This window comes from Anolis carolinensis, chromosome 2 (genome assembly GCF_035594765.1).
Source record: "Anolis carolinensis isolate JA03-04 chromosome 2, rAnoCar3.1.pri, whole genome shotgun sequence".
NCBI lineage: Eukaryota > Metazoa > Chordata > Lepidosauria > Squamata > Dactyloidae > Anolis > Anolis carolinensis.
Window position 1 is genome coordinate 195,922,730 of NC_085842.1, and position 21,804 is coordinate 195,944,533.

The following is a 21,804-nucleotide window of genomic DNA, read 5'->3' on the forward strand; positions in this document are numbered from 1 at the left end:
GTGGTGATCGGCACACTTGGTGCAGTACCTAAAGGCCTTGGCCTGCACTTAAACACAATCAGCGCTGACAAAATTACCTTCTGCCAGCTGCAGAAAGCCACCTTACTCGGATCTGCACGCATTATTCGCCGATACATCACACAGTCCTAGACACTTGGAAAGTGTCCGACGTGTGATCCAGTACAACAGCCAGCAGAGTGTCTGCTGTGGACTCATCTTGTTGTGTTTCAAATCATAATAATAACATCAACAATACTTTATTTGTATTCTGCCCTATCTCCCCAAGGGGACTCGGGGCGGATCACAGTACACATTCACAGCAAACGTTCAATGTGATTGGACAGAGAGAACAGAACAGACAGAAAGGAGGTATGTTATCTCAAAGTCCAGTTTCTATACCTTGGAAGTTGAGTTCGGATTCAGTCACCGGGGGGGAGGGGTGCTGTTGCTCCGTTCTCTATGACGAAGTGCCATCAGGACTTCCTCCTTCCACCTTCCTTTTGGTCATCGCATTTCTGGTCTTGTTCTTTATGGTGTCATAAAATACCTCCCCCACTTATTGGCAATACTTAATTTCTCTACTTACAGCTCTAAAGTGTTTTTGAAGTGTTTAGGTAAACAGTGAGCTGGGCTTGATGGTCAAGTGCTCACCCTGACCAGCTTCAAACTGGCCACCCTTCAGTTGGTAGATCTTATAATGGCTGGTGATTTATACCAACTGTGCTAAAGCCCAGCCCAGGCAAACCTCTTCTGAACAAATCTGGCCAAGAAATCCCTGTGATAGGTTTTCATCATCATTGGTATAAGTTAGAATCATGGAATCATAAGGGCCATCCAGTCCAATCACCTTCTTCCATGCAGGAACACTGACTCATAGGACCCCCAGCAGATGGCCATCCAACCTCTTCTTAAAAATTCTTTGGAAACAGCTTGGAAGGTGCACAACAATACTAGAAGCATAGTTTCCAAGTCAAGAGAAGTAATAGTTTTACTATCTTCTATGCTGATCACACCTTATCTGGAGTATTGTGTTCAGCTCTGGGTGCCTCACTTTAAGAAGAGTATAGACAAATTGGAGAAGGGCTGGAGAAGGGCAACAAGGATGATAAGAGTTATGGAGAACAAAATCTATAAGAAGTTGAAAGGGATGGGCTTGTTCAGCTTGGTGAAGAGAAGACTGAGGGGTGGCATAATTGGGAGATGAACGAGAAATGAATTGATTTAAGGGAATATATCAACCTTGGCAAAAGCAGGAGGCTTAGTCATGAAAGGGATTTTCAAATAACCACCTTTGTAAGATTTGAGTGGTGACTGCAAACTATTTGCAGGCTGCAAAGAGGAAACAAAACATTGCTGGAGTCCCTGAAGAAGAAAAGGCCCCAGTGCCATAGGGTGTCTGTTCTTTGCCGAGATCTGCACAGTGGGGTTTGAGAAGAATTGGAGGGAAGGCAGAACTGGCAGTTTGTTAAGAAAGACGTCCTGACGTCACACAATGTTCTTCCTGAAGGACGGATCTGTAAACCACCTGGTTTTTTTGGACAAATCTGTGGGAAACGTTATAAATGAACTCTACAGCAGAAATACATTTCAGGACAAAGAAACCAGGGTAAAGATGTTTCTTTGCTCACGTGGAACAGCCAGGTGCTTCGGAGCAGTTTGATGAGCAACGATAAATTGGGGACATAAGAAAAGTACTTGAAATATTTTGCATGTTCTACCTATCATTTTGCCAGCTGTATATCCAGCTCGGAGTTATCCATTCACAACATGCCAGGTTTTGATGAGATTGTGGTTGTATCAAATTGTTTCTGTAGAAAGGGATTAAGAATGAGCCACTTCTGTTCATGAACAAAGCAAGAATGGCCTACAGTTCAAGAGAATATCTTGTCACACCTTCCTTTGTGTTTACTCTAAGGTCTCACTGCACTGTTCAGTATTTTATTTACCATCTCAGAAGAGAATTGAGGATACAGTTATAATATATTTTAACACACAAACAAAATTAAAAACTTGGTATTATATTTCCTTTGACCAGAAGCTGGGCACTTGGAGTGCCTCTGGTGTCACTGTGAGAAGGTCCTCCATTGTGCATGTGACAGGACTCAGCTAGCATTGTAATAAATGGTCTGTGGTTTGTTCTTCACACTTGCATGTAGTGGACTGACTCCACTTTGTAGCCTCATTTCCTAACATTGGCTCTGCATCTCGTGGTGCCTGAGCCAGTCCAAGTTGCCCAGTCTTCGTTGTGCCCAGGGGGGAGTTTCTTATCATATTAACCATAGAATAAGGTTCTGGGTTTTAGTTTGCCACTTTTGCTTGCTGAGGTGTTCCTGTGAGTATCTCTGTGTATTTTAGGAAGCTGTTTCTTAATTCAGTGAGGCTAGTTGTTATGTGCGCTTAAGTCAGTGAGGCTTGTTGTTATGTGCCCTTAAGTCATTTCACTCAAGTCATTTTTGAGGATAAGAATATGTGACCCTCCCAGGGTTATCCATTTGGATTTTTGTGGCTGAATAAGGATTTGAACTCAGTTCTCCAAGATGTGGTTCAAATCACTATGCTGTGCTGGCTCTGATTACCTTTTTTTGACAGCTCCAATAACTAGGTCTGTATAGGCTTCTGTTTTATGGATCACGATACGCCTCTTGACTCACTCTGATCTACTGGCATGAAGAAGGTTTTGTACACGAACAGCTGCTTTTCCTGCCCTCTCCTTCCTTTTGGCCAAAAACTCCTTGTGTAATCACAGCCACAATATGTCATTAATATGTCACTGTCAATATGACATAAGGAGACTAGCAAACTCATGGTAGTGGCAGTGAAGAGGCTCAAGGTATGTGATAGGGCATTGTTCATAAGAGAAAGCTTGTTCTGGTGGCTAACCTTGCCAAGAACTGGTCTCAGCTCACACACTTTACTGAAGTGACATTGGCATTGACCTGGTCTCGCACGGATCTGGATAGCAGTATTTAGAAGCAGAGTATGTGGAGGCAGATGTGTGTAAACATTTTATTTAAAACTGGAAAACTGGATTTGTTCTTCAGACAGGCATAACTAGATCTCAGAACCATTTTAACAGTAGTTATTTATAAAGCCAGAGAGCCAGCCCAATGTAGTGGTTTGAGTGTCAGATTAGGACACAGGGAGACGGAGGTTCAAATCCCTGCGTGGCCATGGAAGCCTACTGAGTGCTTCTGGACACTCTCAGCCTCAGAGAAAGGCAAAGGCAACACTTCTTTGAGCCAAAAAAACCCCCACGATTTCATAAGTCAGAAATTACTTGAAGGCACACAACAACAATAGAAGCATAATTTCCAAGTCAAGAAAACATAGTATGATCACCTGGGTGGGTGGAGTGGGATCTCTCTTCAGAGAGAGAGAATAAAATATTGTAGAATGGAGATGGAAACACTCCTTGTTCTAGAAAATTCACTTAATTTACTCCTCTTATTTCTGCCAAAAGGCCACCAATAGTACACTTGTGCCCCTCCTGACCCCACAGTTGCAACATGGAGCCCACCAAGAAGGGGGGGGGGGGTTGAAAGAGCAATTGCGTACCAGCTGAGCCTGTCTCAGAACCGTTCTGTCTTTTGGGTATTCTGAGTTCCTTTTGCTGAAAATTTCATACTGATAGAACCAATAAGTTGGCCGAAGGTAAAGGTTTTCTGGAAATGGAATCATGTAAGGTGTATGTAATGATGGATGAGATGTTCTCTTTAATTGGATCTCATCTGTGAAGCTTTCTTGTAGCTGCAGTGGTTGGAGATAGTCAATACTTGCTCACATTTCCTTATTTTGAGTTGCAGTTAAATTCACATCTATACTAACCATCTGGTTAAAAAAAGTAAATACATTCTTATGACCTTTGTAGCAAAGTATTAGATGAGGTCTGAAACAGGCATGCACAGCTGTAATGCTTTGCATTTATACTGGTGTAATGGTATCTCCTTATGCAGGAGAAGTCTGTATCCCATCATGCTTTGAACACTTAAAAAGAACATACATATGTTAATGAGATACATGACAATAAAGTTTCAAGTTTCTTACCTTCTCTTAGATCAGTGGTTGTCAACCTGTGGATCCTCAGATGTTTTGGCCTTCAAGTCCCAGAAATACTAACAGCTGATAAACTGACTGGGACTTCTGGAAGTTGTAGGCCAAAACACCTGGGGACCCACAGGTTGAGAACCACTGTCTTAGATGTTTCTGTTGAAGAACTCTTGCCTGTCAGCTATGGGAGGAGGTGACAATTTCAGTGAGTACTTTTCTGGGCTACAGATTCCAAAACTTCCCAGCAAGGAGACCCAGTAGTGCTATAATCCAGAAAAGATAGGCTGGATCTACATTGCCATATATCCCAGTATCTGATCCCAGATTATCTGCTTTGAGCTGGATTCTATGAGTCTACACTCCCAGATAATCTGGGATCAGATCCTGGGATGCAGGGCAGTATAAATCCAACCTAAGTCTTCCCAAGTGTGCCCTATGGGTGCCTACTTGATTCACAAAGCATGTTGGTTAGGAGAGTTGATTTTAGTTGCAACCATTGCAATGTGACAGAGGAGGAAAAGACTGGGTAACAGTAAACATACTTATTTTCCACTGCTGATCTTTTGAGAACTCCAAGCATTCCTTGGAACATTGGAGCAGTGCACCCAGATTCAAAATGTAGCACATGTGTTTATTGACCTACTTCTAACAAATGCCAGCTTGAAGTCAATTCCTGTCTCTTGACTGTATGTTTTACATGCACATTCAAAATGAGGTTGTACATTTGTCCTATCCTTATGGCTTTTGTAATTCTTGTGCATCCATACACAGTTGTCTGTTCTGTATGAAGTGTGTACTCATGCACATTTTGGACACAAGCATTCATAGCAATTTATGTGAAAAGTGCATGCTAACTCCTGTGTCGCCCCTTTCTCTCTCCCCAACAGTTCAAAAGAATGCTGAACCGTGAACTAACCCATCTTTCTGAAATGAGCCGTTCGGGAAACCAAGTCTCTGAATACATTTCCAACACTTTCCTAGGTGAGTACAAAAGAACCATGCCTTTGATTATCAAATTTCTGCTCCTATACCTACACACACTCTTTTGCAACATCTCTTTGTCTATCCAGTATTGTAGAACATAATTTGTTACTGACTGGGAAAAAATAATCAGATATCACCATCCTCAAACAATGTTTCCCAATCAAGTTTAATCAGGCAAACTAGTAATTAAAAAGAAAACCATCTACTTATCTAGTAGTACCTGGCATAATTCGCTTTCATGCAACATGTTATACATAATTGGTATCATTTCTTCTCATTGCTCATAATTTGGCTTGGACGGTTATTAGATTTCCCAAACTATCCTCTCCTCCTGAAAGCACAATTAAAGTTGCTCCTTCTGGTTTGCAGACACGCATTACATGGATTGCAGGGGGAAATAATCAATTTAAATGGGAAATGCCACCAGTTCCTGAGTTTATATTATCAAAAAACTTGAAATCTCTAAATGTCTTCTAATATTTCTAGCAAAAGATCTGAGAGTGCTTGAATCTTTGCCTGATAAATAAATTTTCAAGTGTTTCTCTAGTATCTGTCAAATCAATGGCTTCATTCCAATTTCATAAATTTGATTGAAATGCCTCTGAGTCTTTCATCTTCACCTGCCTATCTTGATTGTCATTTTTAAAGTCTTCATTCTTATGCCTTCTTCTTCTCAAAATAACAATTAACCAATCACAATATTTTATCTTGTGTTCAGGAATACCATGTAATGTTGCATTATATTTTTCTCAGAGTTGAATTGAAAGGGGGATATCTGGATGTGAATGTTCTCTACTGTTCTGCCATCCTGCTCTTCTGCAGGATGGCACAAGAGCGAAATGGCTGTGAAGTGTGGGCACCTTGATGGCCTCTATCATGACTGGTTACCATCACTGGGGAACCCAGAGGCCTACTGAAAAAAAATAAAGATGCCAATATAAATTGGATTGCTGCCAGTCCCCAAACCACCCTTTGCAGCATTTGGCCTAGAGAAACAGTAGACTTTATTCATTTATTTATTTGACATATTTATATCCTGCTTTTCTCAACCCCAGGGGGGGGCTCAAGGCGGCTTACAAATGGCACTACATATTGCCATAAACATAAAAAGTTACATTAAGATTAAAATAAGCATACGTAAACATAAATACAATCCAATGTTGAGACACAGCATCCAAAAACAAGGTCTAAGGCCAATCCAGAGTCCATTGCATGATTTGAAGTAAACTTATTGCACAACTACTTCTCAAAGGCTTGCTTCCAGAGCCACGTTTTAACTCTCTTTCTGAAAGCCAGGAGGGAAGGGATTGACCTGACATCATTTGGGAGGGAGTGCCACAACCGAAGAGCCACTACTGAGAAGGCCTTATCTCTCGTCCCCACCAAGTGCGCTTGCAAAGGTGGTGGGACCAAGAGCAGAGCCTCCCCAGACGATCTCAGACTCTGAGGTGGTTCATAAGGGGAAATACGTTCGGACAGGAAGACTGGGAGGACCTTCCTTTGCACTCGGTCTTCATAGAATCATAGAATCATAGAATAGTAGAGTTGGAAGAGACCACATGGGCCATCCAGTCCAACCCCCTGCTAAGAAGCAGGAAATCGCATTCAAAGCACCCCCGGCAGATGGCCATCCAGCCTCTGCTTAAAAGCCTCCAAAGAAGGAGCCTCCACCACGGCCCCGGGGAGAGAGTTCCACTGTTGAACAGCTCTCACAGTGAGGAAGTTCTTCCTGATGTTCAGGTGGAATCTCCTTTCCTGTAGTTTGAAACCATTGTTCCGCGTCCTAGTCTGCAGGGCAGCAGAAAACAATCTTGCTCCCTCCTCCCTATGACTTCCCTTCACGTATTTGTACATGGCTATCATGTCTCCTCTCAGCCTTCTCTTCTGCAGGCTAAACATGCCCAGCTCTTTAAGCCGCTCCTCATAGAGCTTGTTCTCCAGACCCTTAATCATTTTAGTCGCCCTCCTCTGGACGCTTTCCAGCTTGTCAACATCTCCCTTCAACTGTGGTGCCCAAAATTGGACACAGTATTCCAGGTGTGGTCTGACCAAGGCAGAATAGAGGGGGAGCATAACTTCCCTGGATCTAGACGCTATTCCCCTATTGATGCAGGCCAGAATCCCATTGGCTTTTTTAGCAGCCACATCACATTGTTGGCTCATGTTTAACTTGTTGTCCACGAGGACTCCAAGGTCTTTTTCGCACACACTGCTGTCAAGCCAGGCGTCCCCCATTCTGTATCTTTGATTTCCATTTTTTCTGCCGAAGTGAAGTATCTTGCATTTGTCCCTGTTGAACTTCATTTTGTTAGTTTTGGCCCATCTCTCTAGTCTGTCAAGATCGTTTTGAATTCTGCTCCTGTCTTCTGGAGTGTTAGCTATCCCTCCCAGTTTTGTGTCGTCTGCAAACTTGATGATCGTGCCTTCTAACCCTTCGTCTAAGTCGTTAATAAAGATGTTGAACAGTGGCTGGTGGGACCCACATCAAAATGCCACATCATGGCACCATGGCAGGAAATAGGAGCCACAACTTCAGCAGTCTTAAGTCCATGGTAACTCCACAGAGCCATAATATCGGGATTGGGACCTGATAACCCGCAAACTATCCACTCTTCCTTTCATGTTGTCTCACAAACAGTGTTGTGTTTGTGACATTTCAGTGTTGTGACAGGACTGTGCCATTACTAATCATCTTAACCTTAGTGCGCCAGCCAATGCAATCGGATTTGGTGGAAAGTTTGGCACAAATTACCCTTTTGGATTACAGGTCACAGAAGCATGGCAAACGCTGAACAATACCTAGCTATAAGGGCAGAAAGTTCAAGGGTTCAGCGGCCCTTGCTCTGTACACACCTGAAATCCACTAGTACTTGCAAGGCTACATATGAAAACCAATCCTGCAGCCCTCAAGATGTAACCTGTGGATATTGTAACCTGTCAAATTGTTTATCACTTTTTCTTTGTTTTGCCTTAATTTTATGGAGGGGCTAATTAGGACTAGTAACAGAACAGCATAAGACTGAAAATAATCACCACCACATTGTCTTAAATACTCTTTTAAGATATAATTTTTGAAAGTAACTAGAAATCTATCATTCCTTACACCAGTTTGGTAACCTTTCCCTGAGTTATATTGTTTTTGAAATGTGGTATTGTTCTACTTTCATTGCTTGAGTAGTTACAGTTAGCATAGTACAGTAGAGTCTCACTTACCCAAGCTAAACGGGCCGGCAGAAGCTTGGATAAGCGAATATCTTGGATAATAAGGAGGAATTAAGGAAAAACCTATTAAACATCAAATTAGGTTATGATTTTACAAATTAAGCACCAAAACATCATGTTATACAACAAATTTGACAGAAAAAGTAGTTCAATAGGCAGTAATGTTATGTTGTAATTAGTGTATTTATGAATTTAGCACCAAAATATCACGATATATTGAAAACATTGACTACAAAAATGGCTTGGATAATCCAGAAGCTTGGATAAGCGAGGCTTGGATAAGTGAGACTCTACTGTACTTGTAATTTGTTACTCTCACACTTCAAAACCCAGCAAAATATAATCTGACTTCGGTAGTGCTTTTCTGATAATTCTGGCTGTGAGTTTTGGAACTGACACCACGGCATTTTGATGTGGGTCCCACCAGCCACTGCCACATAACGCTCCTGGGTTTCACAGTTCGGACCAGGCCAGGCAAGTGAATTAGACACTTTTCCCATTTACCACACAACACTGCGTGTGTTAGAGCTTTTTCTCCAGTATGGATCACAACCTACAACTTCAATCTTGTGCCCATTTGCTTGTGAGTAAATGCCAACTGAACCCATTATCCAAGTAAACATGAGTTAAATGAATCTGCCAGGCGCATCACCCTCATGCCACCCGATGAAAATACCTCTCCCTATTCCCCACACGATCATGTGCATAGACACATGCTGTGCAAATATATACTTCATCCTCCATTGTGTACACTGTCACAACATGAAAACCCACTTGCAGGAACTGCATTTGTGAATAGAGATATAAATGGTCATCACATGGATCCTGGCAGAGTTGGAGGCCCCTCCAGGTATGTCACACACACACACACACATAGACCTACATGCTCTCCCCAGCCAGAGAAGAGAGCCAGTAGCTGAGGACATCCAAAGCAAAGCGCTGCCTGCCCACCCACCCGCCTGTGTTCTCCAAAGCCAGGCCTCCATTGACGTCAGCAGATGCAAATACCCAGCCTTAAGCAAATGTTGATGCAAAACGGCTGCTTCAATAGGAGCCTTGTGTCTGAACAAGCCGGAACATGGGCTGAGGATTCAAGCCAAATGTATGTTGGTGCAATAGCCAGAATTCACACTCCCTATTCCCTTCTCAGCCGCTATGGCATGTCTTACCAAGGTCAGGTGGCAGAGCAAGGTGGAACAGACCAAACATAAGAGAAAAGGAGGGAGATTATTTTCCCTGTGTTATTTGCTTTTTGACAACATGGCTTACAGCCAGCGAGCCAACTCTGCTGCTGCTGCTGCAGAAAAGGGGTTTATCAGATCATGTGTGCAGGTGGGGCATCTGGTGTTAACCACCACTGTTAAACAGAAGCTGGAACCCTTGGGTGGTTTCTGATAGTCAACAGATAATGTTGTATCTAGTAGGCTGCCATGAGGCAAAGTTTGGGAATCTACCTGGACATCTGGGTTCCATTTTTGGCCATGGGGCAGAAGCGGATTGCAGGAAACGGGAGGGACCCTCTAGGTTGTTTCTGGTTCAGAAAGGAGTCGGGGTGGGTCTGTTCATTGTGGTGAGGAAGGGAAAAAAAGAAGTCTTGGTTTTGCTCCCACCTCAGCTAGAGCATCTCGAATGCTCTGGCATTTCTCTTTGGCATAGCACTCCTGAAATGACAGCTCTCTGCAATTCATCTTCTTGCAGTTGTGTGGTAACACCTCCATTGTGTGAAAGGATACCCTTGTTTTCTGTCCATCTTGGAAGAAAACCAATGATACACACTCAGTCTTCTGAATACAGGCAATCTTGGAAAGGGGAATAGAGAGCTTGGTACAGTCTCTTGGGGATGAATAGGAAACACAAAAGGCCTCTGGAGGAGGAGGAATATCAGATCCTCAAAGACAGTTGTTCTCAAAGACCATGCCTTCTTTCTCTTCAAGATTCTGCAATTAAAAAATATATATTGGTATAAAAGCAAAGTGTACCTGGGGGATATATTGCATGCACGCTTCCCTGCCATATAAATCAGTGGTTCCCAACCTGTGGGTCCCCAGGTGTTTTGGCCTACAACTCCCAGAAATCCCAGCCAGTTTACCACCTGTTAGGATTTCTGGGAGTTGAAAGCCAAAACATCTGGGGACCCACAGGTTGAAAACTACTGCCTTAATACAGTACAGGTTGAGCATCCCTTATCCGGAATTCCAAAATCCTCCAAAATTCAAAATTGTCCACATGGGTAGTTGAGGTAATGACACATTTCTTTCTGATTGTTCAGTGTGCTTTGGTTCATGTGCAAACTAATTATATATATGTTGTATAAAATGAGCTTCAGAATATATGTATCAGGTCTATATGAAGCAGGAATGACTGTCATGTTAGACTTGGGTCAATCCCTACAATATAATATATTTTGAAATCCAAAATACTTCTGTTCCCTCTCTATTTTGGATAAGGGATACTTAACCTGTACAACTCAAAGTGCCTGTCCTTTAGCCATTGGTTGCCAGATCCAGAGCTTCCAGGAAGGGAAAAAAAACAGTGGTAGCTAATGGGAACAAATATGATGCCATTTTGTGGCACAATGGAGGGGGAAAAACCCCTGTTTCATATTAGATAACCTTGGAATTATTGTTCTAAGGGAGAAAGCCCTTCCACTGGGAAGAGCTGAAATGCATCCTGATTGGTTTGTGTGTTCTGTGATATCACAGTTCTGTTTCCTGGTTGCCCAGGGGTTCCCACACTCTAGAATGGAGCCATGTGTTTGCCCTACTTCCTTCCAGGGCCACTTGGCCACCCCCCTCCCCTCTGCCATGAGGCCCCCCTGCCGTTGCTTTTCCCGCAGGTACCATTGGGGCATAGCACTGCCCTGCCACGATGCCACCCACTTCCCTGTCAGTCTGCGCCCGCCCCACTTCCTTCCCCCACTAGGCACCACCAACATCCACCACTTGCCCCTGAATCGGTCCCCTCCACCTTCTCTCTTTGCCCAATGGGTGGGCCCTGCCCGTGACTTCTTGCCTCTGGAGACAGTGCTAGAAGAAGGGGCAACAAGGCCCTCCACTCCTGAGGGTGAGTCTGTCCACCTCCAACAAATTGTTGGTATTGTGCACACATCCGTCCTGCCTAGAGACATAGGTTACAGTCCACTTCCTCCATATGGATTTCAGCTCACACATTCATAGGATCATAGAATAGTAGAGTTGGAAGAGACCTCATGGGCCATCCAGTCCAACCCCCTGCCACGAAGCAGGAAATCGCATTCAAAGCACCCCCGACAGATGGTCATCCAGCCTCTGTTTAAAAGCCTCCAAAGAAGGAGCCTCCACCACAGTCCGGGGCAGAGAGTTCCACTGCCGAACAGCTCTCACAGTGAGGAAGTTCTTCCTGATGTTTAGGTGGAATCTCTTTTCCTGTAGTTTGAAGCCATTGTTCCACGTCCTAGTCTGCAGGGCAGCAGAAAACAAGCTTGCTCCCTCCTCCCTATGACTTCCCCTCACATATTTGTACATGGCTATCATGTCTCCTCTTAGCCTTCTCTTCTGCAAGCTAAACATACCCAGTTCTTAAGCCGCTCCTCATAGGGCTTGTTCTCCAGTCCTTTGATCATTTTAGTTGCCCTCCTCTGGACGCTTTCCAGTTTGTCAACATCTCCCTTCAACTGCAGTGCCCAGAATTGGACATAGTATTTCAGGTGTGGCCTGACCAAGGCAGAATAGAGGGGGACCATGACTTCCCTGGATCTAGACGCTATACCCCTATTGATGCAGGCCAAAATCCCATTGGCTTTCTTAGCTGCCACATCACATTGTAGGCTCATGTTTAACTTGTTGTCCACAAGGACTCCAAGATCTTTTTCACATGTACTGCTGTCTAGCCAGGCATCCCCCTTTCTCTATCTTTGCATTCCATTTTTTCTGCCGAAGTGAAGTATCTTGTATTTGTCCCTGTTGAACTTCATTTTGTTAGTTTCAGCCCATCTCTCTAGTCTGTTAAGATCGCTTTGAATTCTGCTCCTTTCTTCTGGAGTGTTAGCTATCCCTCCCAGTTTGGTGTCATCTGCAAACTTTATGATCGTGCCTTCTAACCCTTCCCCCTCTTTCCACCCCAAACAAGCTTGGGCTCTTCATGCAGATTATGTACAGTTGCATGCTAGATCCATAGATAACCTGTGACCTAAACCCAGTTGTTAGTCCAGGCTTGAGAAGACCCACTGGATTGATGGCACTGATGTAGCCATTAGCATCTTTCTCTATGTAGGATGAAAGATTGGGTACCAGCAATAGTTTAGCTACATTAATTTTTGTCATATTTGAGTCAACAGGATGTTTGTGTTGCTTGACCTATGGTGATCCCATGAATTTCAGGCTTTTCTTAGTCAAGAAATCTTCAGAGATAGTTTTGCTAATTCCTTCCTCTGAAAAATAGCCTGCAGCCCCAGTTATTTGTTGGCAGCTTCCTATCCAAGTATTAACTAGGGCTGACCTCATTTAGCTTCCAATATCAGGTGGGATCTGGTGCTTTTAGGGTATTTAGGCTCTTTTACTGGGTAGCCCGTGCCTTTCTCAAATCAATCTGCATTTCCTGTGTCCAAAACCCACTGCTGCTTGTTCTCCTATTCATCCCTAAGTCTACTGTTTAAAACAAAGCCACATGTAGAACCAGACTTACTTCTCCAAACATTTCCTTCTCTATACACTTCAGAGTGACCAGGACTTCCATTTATGATCCTTCTTCACCTTCTTCCCAAAGCTCATTCTAGACTCTTCATGCTACTAATGAAAATAACGTGTTTTTGAGTGAGTGGGTTTTTGGGTGATTGAGATTCACCTTTAAATGCCCTGCAAAATACTACGCTAATATCTATCCACAGTTGTTGCCATTCATTCTTGAACTGTCTTGAGCCCTTTCCCAAATGTTGTGGGTCGAAAGAAGGGTTTGAGGGTTCTTCTTGCTCATGAAATGCAGCACTTCCACTCAGAAGGATAAGGCTGGACTGTTGAGTGAAGAGGCTCCGTGTGATGCAACACTTTCACAGGGGAAGACGAGGCAGGCCCTGCACGTGTCTCCTTGTCAGCCCTGCAGGTTTGCCCAGAGAGTTTCTTGCACAAGCTTCGAGGCGGTAGCACTTTCAGTCTTTCGCCCTTGTCCCCTCTCTCTCTCAGATGCAGTCTCTTTTCATCCTCAGACAAGCAGAACGATGTGGAGATCCCATCCCCAACACAGAAAGAACGGGAGAAGAAGAAGCGGCAGCAACCCATGTGCCAGATTAGCGGGGTCAAGAAACTCATGCACAGTTCCAGCCTGACCAATTCCAGCATACCCCGTTTTGGGGTCAAAACTGACCAAGAAGATCTACTCAATAAGGTGAGATTTGCAGCAGAGGGGAGCTGCCCGCTATGGGAGCCAGCTAGGCAAAGATTGGCTTTGGCATTGAAAGCTGGGTGGGCTGGGAGTTGTGGGTCAAAATTAGAAGACATCTGGTACGAATCTTGAGAAATATAGGAGGCCATACTTTGGACCCATGTCTTGTTCAGTTCATGTTGCAGAGGAAATTTGGTCTGGGGAGTTTGAAGGGCTTTGTGGCATGGAGCACAGGAGCAGGCTTCTCCCAGAATATGTGTTTGTGTGTGTTGATGTGTATCTTCAAGTTGTTTCCGACTCATAAGAACTCCGTTGTTAGCAAATCATGGGGTTTTCTTGGCAAGACTTCTTTGCCTTCTTCTGAGGCTAAGACAGTATGATTTGCACACCCAGTGGGTTTCTATGGCCAAGTGGGGATTTGAACCTTGGTACATAGTCACACAAAACACACAGTAAGACCTCCCCCCTTTAACTATGGAACCAAACCATGGTTTCAGTTACTCATGTCTGGGGGGGAAATGATCTCTCTAGGAAATTGCTAAATCCTCCAGCACGATTCTGTGATAGGTTTCCCTTAGAAGGAGGCTATCTCTCTAGTAATCCCTAGGTCCTCCAGCAGAACTGGTATCAGGAGTTAAGTAATTTAATGGTGGTCAGTCATATCTGGTTTCACGTAAGCTTTGTCTGGCTGGAAACATATCCTCCACAGATACAAGGGTCTTAATGTCTTTGTATGTGAATATGCCTGTCTATTTATCCATCCATCCATGTATGCATTATCTTCTCCCATACCATAGGCAAAGTGTTCATTTATATAAAGCTTCCTTATTTCTTAATAAGGGTTCATTTCCAGTGCTAATTGATCATTTCACCCTGGCAATTAGCAACAGAGTGGTTATTCTGCAACACAGGAGCCTGAAGGAGCCCATGGAGTAGAAGCTAACAGCTAGGCCAGGATGCAAGGGTTGCTCCCAAGCTCATGGACTATGAACAAAATCCAGGGATTGTTCATCAGTGATGGCTAGAGGATCCCTTACTCATGCTTGGGCTCAACTTTGTGGGACAGCAGGCCAAAAAAGGGATCTGCCACCAAGGCAACATATTCCTAACCCAGTTTATATTGGCTGGATCTCAAATTGCTGTTCATCAACCCAATTGAGATCTTGCCCTGTTTGACCTGAAATGGCAACAAGGGAGAATTGGAAACTTAATTTTGGCTTAGACTTCCAAAGGGGAAGAGTGTTGTATGTGTTGCTATGTTAGTCTATTGCGGCAACAACCAAGAGTTTTGTGGCACATTAAAAGCCCAATAAATGTATCATAGCACAAGCTATCATTAAATCTAAGCCCACACAGTGCACTCTCATTTCATAAAATTGGGTGGACATGTGGAGCAGGATGGAGCATAAGAATGAAAACACACAAAAAGGACACATCTTGACCATTTTAATTGCCAGTGTTATCACTACCACATAAAAAGAAAGTTGTCATGTAAGTAAAAACAAAAGGCAGAGTTGACCTTTCATTAGAACAATAAAATATATAAAACATTGCCTGATTATCGGAATATTTGAACATGGAGGTAGGTAAAATGCCACCCAGGCAGTGTGTTCCCTAAGGCTTTTTATAAACTTTCTGATTTTCAAAAGGCCAGAGACAACCTATGGGGAAAGGGAATGTGATGAAATTGCCCCCAAAACCCCCAGAGTGTGTATGGTGACATTCTGAGATTTTTTAAAATAAAAAGATAAGAGTTGCAATCCTCCAAGGACTGAGAGGAATCCAACTTTTCAAAGTAGCTCTGTACTACATCTAAAAAGTGGATTTATGTCCACAAAATAAAAACCAATTAGCCTTAAAGGTGCTTCAGACATTTCTACATTTCTTTTTCTCTCACTTTCCTTCAATTCTGCTTTAATGCCTTTTCAGTCATCTGAACTATGGAACCCACTCTACCAGGCCAGATAGTTTCTTTCCACATATCCTTCTTTCTTTCCTGAATTCTTGTATTATTGTGCTTGACAAAGAGTTCCAGAGAACTCAGAAGTTGATATCACCTTTACACCACATTTGTTAATTTTTAGCAGTCTAATAAAACTCACTGCCCAACTCTTTTATTTTGTTTGTTTATGCAAAAGGACATTTCTTCTTATCTCAGCTCAGGAAGAAAGGTTCATTCCATGGGTTGCTAGGACAAGACGAAGGATGTAGCTATTTAGGACCAGACGTACAGAGATCTTACTTAAAGGGGATCCGTAATTATCCCCATCTGAAGCATGTGTTAAAAAGTAAAAACAGTTAATGTAGAGACAACTTCCTCTTAGATACCATATATACTATTCTGCATGGCAGGGAGTTAGACTGGATGGCCGATGTGGTCTCTTCCAAACCTATGATTCTATGAGTTGTGTATAAATCTACTTCATGTATGAGTTGAGTGCAATATTTTAATAAATCGACCCAGGGTGTTTTTTAATTAATTTTTAACTAAAATTTCTGGTCTTCCATATGAGTATATGCTGTCACTTTCATAAGTTAGACTCATTATGTGTTACAGTGGTACAGATTGACCCGAAAGATCAAGTGGGTCATATGTCTCTTCCATTCTGTTCTGAAATTCTCATAAATGAATCAGTTTATTTCAGCTACAGGCCAGAACAACACAATCAGTATTATTCTAACAACATACCCACAGTCTGTGATTGTGCTTTTCCTGAATGGCAGGAGATTGAACTGGATTGCCCTTGTGGTCTCTTCCAGCTCCGTGATTCCATGATACTGTGACTCTTTTTGTCTTTAACATGGGATTTCCTTGGTCCATACAAATAAAACAGTTATTAAATGATATAAACAGGAACATTGTTCCCTAAAGTCCCATCCATATTGCCATATCATCCAGTTTCTGAATCCAGATTCTGTTTTGAACTGGATTATATGGCAGTGTAGATCCAACCTAAAATTATTCTCTATAATTTTATAATTGCTGCACAATTGCCACTTTTAAATAATCTGTAATTCCCTATTCTCCATTAAGTATTTTCAGTAGGAGCTATTACATCTTCACCATATTTTAATCTTTATTCTATGCATTGTAATATCTGTATTTTTGTAGAAATACATTTTAATATGGGTATTTTGTATGATTATATGTTTTTAGCTATGTCGTAACCCGTCTCGGGTCGCAAGGAGAGGCGGGTGAAATATTATTATTATTATTATTATTATTATTATTATTATTATTATTATTATTATGTCGATTTCACTGCACGTAAGGCATAAGAAAGATACAGCATATGTCCCTGTTGAAATGGCAGTATAACCAATCTTGGTTAACAGTTTCCACCTTATTTACGCTATGCAAACATACCCACTCTAGGTAAGGTATCCTTTCAAATGATGAGCTTTCAGAAGCAGTGCTGTATTTGGCTGGTGTTACTTATTGCAGTTACAGATGCATAACCTACAGATGTGTCTTTGTATTAAGACTACATATATGCCCTTCCACAGCCCACATTGACAATCAGAAGCCAGATCAGGTGAAGGATCCGTTTAGTTGCTGATCAGGGCACAAGAACCATGACATTTCTACACATTCCTTCCACTGTGAGGCTGCAACAATCAGAAGTAAAACCCTTATTGCAGTTCCTTGTCACTGGTGAGAAGGAGTTGGAAACAGCATCCTCCTCCTTGTGCCCCAGTTGGCTTCTAAACAAATCTTCACCCAGACTGGCTGGAGACATTACATAGCTACACATAAGAAGACAATGTAGGCTATTGGTATTTATCCTTTTCTTTTTAAAAATCTGCATTGGTTTCCAGAAAATCTCACTTGTGTAACTAGTCTCTTTCCTTGCCTTTGAATCTCGGTATCATAAGTGGCCCTAGTCAAACAGAAAATATGGACTGTGTTTCATGTCCCTAAATTGCTACTCAGATTTATTCAGTGATCTTACGGAATATCTACGAAGGTAATGTACTCAGACTTCAAGAATACTTCGTTTACATTTATTACAACTTTCAACAATGTTTTTAATGTGTGTTGTTTTAATCACTGAACACCAAGTATGTTATTTCTCAATAATTATAATAGGCCCCCATTACTCTTTGTGGCTTTCTTAGCCATTTGTAATCATTTCAAACCATATTTTTGTTGAAGAATCTAAAATGCCATAAAATCTTTTTAACATTAATCGCACAAGAGCCATTGCTAATTGAACATTATTGCAGTAATACCCTAATTTCTTAAGTTGTAGGTGCTCCCAGTCCCTTTGGTTACATGGGTTTCCTTCAGTCCTGGCACTGGTAGGACTATGCCTGGAATGCCAACTCAAGCTCTTGTTGCAATACCAAAAAGAACATGTTGCGAGTTTGTTTTCTTCATTTGTTTTATCTTCACATCCTGTGATCACCTTCTTTCACCTTGAAACTCATTGCCTAAAAAATGCATCAATGCCTTGACCTTGACGTCTCTTCCAGGAACTAGATTACCTGAACAAATGGGGCCTTAACATTTTCCGAGTTGCCGAATACTCCAACAATCGGTCACTCAGCTGCATCATGTATACAATATTCCAGGTAGGTGGACTCAGGTTACACATCCCTGTACTACTGGCTTTGTTGGAGACCCTCCTGAAGTATGATATCAGTTGACACAATGTTATATATTAATTTGAAGCTTCCAGTATCCTTTCTCATATGACTTTGGTTTTATGTGTTTTAATCACTGAACACTATTTTTTTTTCTGCTTTCAGACTCCGTAACTCCAAACATCAAATAATTTATTTAATGTTCAGAGTTACGGAGTCTGAATGCATAAAAAAATAAATTAAATACCATAATGGCTGAGAGTTACTCTTTCATAAGATTTTTTTTCTCTAGAAGACATAGACCACATTGTGTAGGCCATGTCTTCCTGGGCATTTTTAGTGCTTTTAGGGATGGGAACACTTTTCTGATCTACTGGGAGATGATACTTCCAGGTTCTCAGTGAGAAAGCTGGCTGAATTGCAGGCCAGCATTCCTGGGAAGGGAAGTGGGGCAGAGCTGGAAGACATCAAAACAAAACAGAGTCTGATGGTGCCTTACAAAAGGGTGGGGTGTTTTAAGTCTGCTGGGGTTTTGTGTCAACAGATGAGCATAGTTTCCCTGTGGAACTTGGACCCCATGAGCTGCTTGGGATAGACACACACATTTCTTTTTCTGACTAAAATTCCTGTGTGATTGTGCACTAGAATGGGCATGGATCTTTTACATAAAAATAACTATATATGGAAAGTACTGAGGCTCCTACACTGAGAACTTTAATAAACTGTAAATGAAGGTAATGTCTGGGAAGGGACTCCAGCAGACAAAAGAAACCACTTGAGATCATGGAAGAGAGTGTAGCGCTCTTGCTCATCCTCTTTCGTTGTATAGTAATTACTGCTTAGAAGATTTCTGTGCCTCCATTTTCCCAAATGAGGCTGCCGTCCCTCTGACAGCGATAATGCGGAGGGAAAGGACAGTTTGTACTAATATTTCAAGAGCCAACGCCCCCTGATATAGCCATGCTTCTTCTTTAGCTGTCTTGCATGGTAGCTTTCCCAACAAGTGTTCTTTTCTCTCCCACCTGCCACCTCTTCCTTAGGAAAGAGACTTGCTAAAAACCTTCAAGATCCCTGTGGACACATTAGTCACGTACATTATGACGCTAGAAGACCACTACCACGCTGATGTGGCCTACCACAACAGCCTCCATGCAGCTGACGTCACACAGTCCACGCATGTCCTCCTGTCTACGCCGGCCTTGGATGTAAGTCTTTTCCCTTGCTATGTCTAGTGAATGAGAGAAGAAGGAGGAACGGCAGAGGGGACAAACCTATCTTCCCACCCACCCCTCTGCGAGAATGGTTCCCCCAGCCCCTGTGGATATTCAACTGCCAAATTGCAGTTTTGGCCTGGTACTAGATTTAGGGCAGAGACAGCCTAGCTCTCCAAGGAGACTATCGAAATACTGTTGATGTGATTTCCTGGATTTTAATCTCTTGGGTCCTTCTTGGGCCAAGATGGGGAAAGGAGGCCCTTGTCTGCATCAACCCTCCTTCATTACCACTTTGAACATGACCTTAAGCAAACATGTAAAACTGCTGGTCCATGATTGTAATCCCATCATTTCTCCTCTCCTGTATGATTTTTTAAATATTTGCTTCATGAGAAGCCAATGAGCTTCTAAGTCTAGTGTAGTTTCTACATTGCCATTGGCTTAATAGCAATACTGTCATGGATTTTGTTGTTTTTTTTTTTTTTTGGGCTGTAGTTCCCAAGGGGCAAGCATGTTGGTTGGAGGATTCTAGGATTTATAGTCCAAAACAATAATTTTTGCAAGCTTGTGAAATCTCTCCATGATATTTGCTGGGGCTATAAATCAAAGTGTGGCCTTAGCAGACCTGGCTTTTGAATCCATGCTCAGACCTCAATGCTGTTTCAGTTGTTTCTTACATTTCCACCCTGCTTGTTCTTTGGGTGGTTTCAGGGACTATGTCTTAATTTTTAACCACTGTGACAGCTTTCTAGCGACCACAGCAGTGGAGTGCTGGCTGCTTCTCTTTAAGGCTCTGCTGTGGAGCCTGGCCTTGTAACAATGGCAATGCTATCTTGAGAAAGGTTAGAGCAAAAACCTATGGTTTCCTTTGGTCTCACCCAGGAAATTGTGAGGCATCCAGGGAGTTGTAATCCAAATCTGAATAGTACCAGGTTGTAGAGCTGGGCTAGAGCAGGTAGACCTTTCTCATCATGTTTTTGTCCCATTATCATCATTGCTATTTTCACTTCCAAAACTGTGCTCTATCCACTGTGCCTATGCAATTTGAGGGTGGGAGGATTAATCTGAATGAGAATATCTTTGTTAAAAAGAATGGGAATGAGAGGCAGACTGATCTCCTTTGTAATCTAAAAGAATTGTATATTTCTTGCGGGGGTTGTATATATTCTTAAATCCCAGGGAAATCTCTGGCCTGCAGTGGTTCACCAGTCAGAGCAGCAAAAGAGAAATACAGCAGTTCTGGTTTCAGGAGTTTCTTCCTTGACAACATACAAAGTCTCACTTATCCAACCTTCGCTTATCCAACATTCTGTATTATCCAACGCAGTTTGCCTTTTAGTAATCAGTGTTTTAGTAGTCATTGTTTTCAATACATTGCTATGTTTTGGTGTTAAATTTGTAAATGCAGTAATTACTACATAACGTTACCATGTATTAAACTTTTTCTGTCAATTTGTTGTAAAACATGATGTTTTGGTGCTTAATTTGTAAAACCATAATGTAATTTGATGTTTAATAGGTTTTTTCCTTAATCCCTCCTTATTATCCAACATTTTCACTTATCCAACATTCTACTGGCCCATTTATGTTGGATAAGCGAAACTACTGTATATCCCTGGTTCCAAACATGTAGCAGGTTCCTTCATGTCCTTATGCCTTTGCAGGCTGTCTTCACTGACCTGGAGATCTTAGCTGCAATATTTGCCGCTGCCATTCATGATGTGGACCATCCTGGCGTCTCTAACCAGTTCCTTATCAACACCAGTAAGTAGCTCGTTGAAGCTGGGGGGGGGGGGGGGAAGGACCATGAGTGTGCTATGCTGAGGGATAGTACTCACATCTTGTCAGACAAGAAGACTTGCATCCAAGGAAAAGGGATTTTAATGCCAACCAAATTTCTCTCATGCTTTGTGGCACAATATTTCCAACTAGTATCATCCCATCATTTCTAGGCACTGACAATCCTCATTGGAGGTCATAGAAGTTGTATGGCAACACATCTGAAGCGTCTGTGATACATTTACCCTACAATATGGTCTTAAACATTTTATTTTGCTGTTCTTCCAACATTTCTTTGCTGTACTGCTTGGGGCTGATGGGAGTTGTGGCTCAAACACATTTGAAGAGGCACATGCCTCCTCTCTCCATCATATATATACACTAGAATGGCTACATCCTGGCTGTTTTGCTAGAGACAAGTTGTTGTTTTTAATGATGCTCTGAGCATCTGAGGACTGGGGTTCTAAACTATTAAAGAATAGAAACTGAGTCAAGATGTAGCCCTGGTTAAAGTCTATTCCAAGTGGTGTGAACAAGGTGTAGTTCATCCCTTTTTGTAACTGTAGATATTATTGCAGCCTTTTCTCTCTGGAAAGGTGACTGGGGGTTTGTCTTG

At 42.3% G+C, this 21,804-nt stretch overlaps 1 protein-coding gene and 1 long non-coding RNA gene across 8 annotated transcripts in view; one reads left to right on the forward strand and one right to left on the reverse strand.

The window, feature by feature from the left end:
• pde4a (phosphodiesterase 4A) overlaps nucleotides 1–21,804 on the forward strand; it is a 588,039-nt gene that overhangs the window by 554,166 nt on the left and 12,069 nt on the right. For 6 of the 7 annotated variants that reach the window (XM_062974138.1, XM_062974137.1, XM_062974139.1 and 3 more), the window contains 5 exons: nucleotides 4,935–5,028; nucleotides 13,433–13,611; nucleotides 18,085–18,183; nucleotides 19,236–19,400; nucleotides 21,074–21,173. In XM_062974138.1, coding sequence (XP_062830208.1) covers nucleotides 4,935–5,028; nucleotides 13,433–13,611; nucleotides 18,085–18,183; nucleotides 19,236–19,400; nucleotides 21,074–21,173 — 637 coding nt within the window. Of the gene's footprint in view, nucleotides 1–2,788; nucleotides 2,831–4,934; nucleotides 5,029–13,432; nucleotides 13,612–18,084; nucleotides 18,184–19,235; nucleotides 19,401–21,073; nucleotides 21,174–21,804 lie in introns of those variants that run through there. The other variant, XM_062974143.1, reaches the window with a different exon arrangement.
• The window catches only part of LOC103277633 (uncharacterized), a 60,013-nt gene that overhangs the window by 6,092 nt on the left and 32,117 nt on the right, over nucleotides 1–21,804 (reverse strand). The window lies entirely within an intron of this gene.